Source organism: Fonticula alba (genome assembly GCF_000388065.1).
Source record: "Fonticula alba strain ATCC 38817 unplaced genomic scaffold supercont2.47, whole genome shotgun sequence".
Lineage (NCBI taxonomy): Eukaryota > Rotosphaerida > Fonticulaceae > Fonticula > Fonticula alba.
Genome location: NW_009243017.1, coordinates 8,905 through 12,317, shown reverse-complemented (window position 1 = coordinate 12,317; position 3,413 = coordinate 8,905). Strand labels below are relative to the sequence as shown.

At 75.9% G+C, this 3,413-nt stretch overlaps 1 protein-coding gene across 1 annotated transcript in view; it reads left to right on the top strand.

Annotated features, from left to right (window-relative positions):
* Positions 1–30: 30 nt before the first annotated feature.
* H696_06274 (hypothetical protein) overlaps positions 31–3,413 on the top strand; it is a gene marked incomplete at both ends in the record, with an annotated part of 4,616 nt that continues 1,233 nt past the window's right edge. Inside the window, 2 exons of the mRNA XM_009500014.1 lie at positions 31–1,369; positions 1,456–3,299. Of these exons, the coding sequence (XP_009498289.1) occupies positions 31–1,369; positions 1,456–3,299 (3,183 nt within the window). The remainder of the gene's footprint in view (positions 1,370–1,455; positions 3,300–3,413) is intronic.

The following is a 3,413-nucleotide window of genomic DNA, read 5'->3' as shown; positions in this document are numbered from 1 at the left end:
CCCCCCCGCCCCGCCCCTGCTCTCGCGCCGATGGTCGAAATGCCGTCCCGACGGCGGCCGGCCCCGCTGGCCGCCCTGCTGGCCGCCGGCGCCATGATGCTCAGCCTGCTGGCGGCCCCCCTTGCCGGGGCTGACACCGGGCCCGATGTCATCCTCCACGCCGGGCCCCACCAGGCCGTGATCCATGCCCAAGGCCCGGGCACCTTCTTCACCTCCCCCGGCAAGCCCTCGCTCACCAACATCCGCACCGGCCCGCGGGTCTTCGAGCAATTGGCCCAAGCCAACGCCATGGCCCTCAGCCCGGAGTACCGGTGGGGCGCCTTCTTCGAGCCCGGGTTCAGCTCGGTGTCCAGCCCGCGCCCCGACAATCCGGCCACCGCGGCCGTCATGCTCCTCCCGCCGGCGCCCGGCGCCCGGCCGACCCTGGTCGAGCATACCGACCAGTGGGTGGCCCTCTTCCAGGCGGCCAGCCAGCTGCCCCTGCCGGCCCCGGGCGCCGAGCTGCTGGCCGGCGTGGCGGTCGGCTTCGACCAGGCGGATGTCCTCGGCCTGCTCGGCCCGCCGGGCCCCGGGGCCCGCACGCCCTTCCTGGCCTCGCTGACGACCACCGCCCTGACCGAGGTGGCCACCGGCCTGCCGGGGCTGGCCCAGCCGGTCCTGGCCGTCCCCGGGGCCGGGCGCCAATTTTACCTCACCTCCCAGGACCAGCTGTACCGCATGGCCCTCGGCGCCGGCCACCAGGCGCCCGCCGTCACGCGGGAAACGCTCCCGGCCCCGGCCGTCGGCCTGGCCGCCACGCGGGTCCTCTCGTCGGCCGGGGCCTGCCCCGATGCCGCGGACCTTGTCCTGCTTCTGGACAATGGCCAGGTCCTGGTGCTGCCCTGCCAGGGCGGCTCCGGCGGCGTGGGCACCCCGGTGGCCGATGCCCTGCCCCCGGGCGCCCCTCCCGGCGGCCGGCTCCTCGCCGCCCCGGCCGCCTCCCTCGACAGCCCGCATGCCCAATTTTACTATGTCACCCCGGCCGGCCTGTGGCAGGTGGAGGTCCAGCCCGGCCGGCTCACCTGGCGCCGGGCGGTCCTCCCGCCGGCGGCCACCGCCGGGGCATTGCAACTGGCCCGGCTACGGGTTGACCCGGCCGACCCCCACCACCCGGGCCAGTGGCTGCTCGTCGCCGGCCAGGCGGTCCTCTTCGACTCGGCCTCCTTCAAGTGCCCCACCGACCGGAGCATCACCTGCGACAGCGACACCACGACCACCCACTCGCCCGGGGCCTGGGCCTGCGCCGCGGGCCGGGCCGCGGCGCCCCTCGTCTCGCCGGACTTCCTGTGCGCCGGCTGCGCCGATGGCTTCTACCTGGACCGCCCGGTCGGTATGTCCCCCCTCGCCCCGCCGCCGCCATGCCCGATCGGCTCCTCGAATGGCCACTCACCGCCGCCGCCGCCGCCGCCCCGGCAGATGAGCCGCCCTTTGCCAGCCCCTTCCACGTGTGCCGGCCATGCCCGCAGGCCCACTGCCTGACCTGCCACGCCGGCGGCTGCCTCGTCTGTGCCGACCCCTTCCTTCTGGAGTTCAGCGGCCCCGGCCCGTCGGCCGTGTGCGTGGCCGCCTGCTCGTCGGGCTTCGTCCCGGTGGCCGGGGCCTGCCTGCCGGACACCCTGCACCCGGCCCGGCCGGCATTGGGCATCCCCCGGCCGGAGCCGGTCCCCGGCCTGCCGGCCGGCGTCACCATCACCGGCTTCGGCATGACCCGGCTGTCCTTCGACCCGACCACCGGCCTGCCCATCATCCCGGCCCCCGACTACGCCCAGCCCCCGGCCAATGTCCTCCTCTTCACCAGCGACAAGAGGACCCTCCTCATGCCGGCGAGCGACGTCGGCCTGCCGGACAAGCCCCCGCCGGTGGAAGTCTCCCTCTTCAACCCCCTGCACCTGATCGACCCCATCGCCAGCTTCCTGGAGATGGGCCCCCTCCTGCACAATGGCAAGTTGATGATGGTGCACCTGGCCCGCCGGCAGGACACCTTCTCCTCCCTGTGGCTGAGCTGCCCGGCCCCCGGGCCATGCACAGCCACCGACCCCGGCCACATGCCCATCCTATCGACCCCGGCGGACGCGGCATTCACCCGGCTCACGGCCACCGCCTTCGTCACGCGCAGCCGGTCCTTTGCCACCGTCCACGAGCTGGACCTGCCAGGCACCATGCTCCAGAGTGACATGCTGCATGGCTTCCACATGGCGGCCCGGCTGCCGGCCGGGCCGGGCAGCGCCGCGCGTGCCAGCCCCAGCACCGGGGCCTGGCACGCGCTGCTCGACCAGGCCGGCCGATGGTCCCTCCGCCCGGTGGCCATGCTCCATGCCGATGCCCGGACGGCGGCCCTTCACGGGCGCCTCCTGCCCCAAAAAGCCCCCTTCCCCAATGCCGAGCCGGTGCACCTCCCCCGGCCCGGGGCCGAGCTCCACACGGAGCTCGTGCTCACCGGCATCGTGGACTCCCAGTGGCAGGTCCTCCGCCTGCCGGGGGACATGCTGCCGGCCGGGCGGTCCACCGACCTGCCCTTCGGCCGCCAGACCCTCGGGCCCCTGCCGCTCCCGCTGGGCCCCGGCGCCCTGAACCCCTACGACATGCGGTTCGAGGCCCTGCCCCTGCCGGACTCCCGGCCCGACTACCCGAGCGCCCTGGTGCTCCTGGCCCGGGGCTTCCTCGGGGTGGCCCCGCTGTGGTGCCCCTCGGCCCCGGGGCCCGGGCCCTGCACCCTGCTCCCGGCCACCTTCACCATCCTGCCGAGCCCGCTGCCCAGCACCATGGAGCTGTGGCAGCCGCTGGCCCGGCTGCCCGGGGCCCCCGGCCCGGGCCTCCGCCTGCTGACCTTTGCCCAGGCCACCGGCCTGGCGGTCCTGTCGCTGGAGCCCGCCTGCCCGGGGGGCAGCTTCAGCATGGGCTTCGCCTGCCAGGCCTGCCATGACACCTGCCTCGCGTGCACCGGGCCCGGCCCGGCCGAGTGCACCGGCTGTCGGTTCTGGCTGCCCGAGGCCCCGGAGGCCTGCCTGGCCGGCTGCCCGGCCGGCTGGCATGAAAGTGCCCCCGGCTCCGAGTGCCTGGCCTGTGACGCCTCCTGCCGGACTTGCGACCGGCCGGGCGCCTGCATCGACTGCCAGCCGGGCTGGCTGCGGGGCCCGACCGGCCTGTGCGTGGCCAGCTGCCCGGAGGGCTGGCTCGAGTGCGCCCCCTCCGGCATGTGCGCCCCCTGCCCGGACGCCTGCACCCGGTGCTCGGCCGCCGGCGGGCCGGCCTGCGCGGCCGTGTGCTCCGCCTGCCAGCCCGGCCTCCTCCTGTCGAAGGGGGCCTGCCTGGCGGCCTGCCCGGCCGGGCAGTTTGCCGCCTCGGCCGACACCTGCCACGACTGCCAGGCCGGC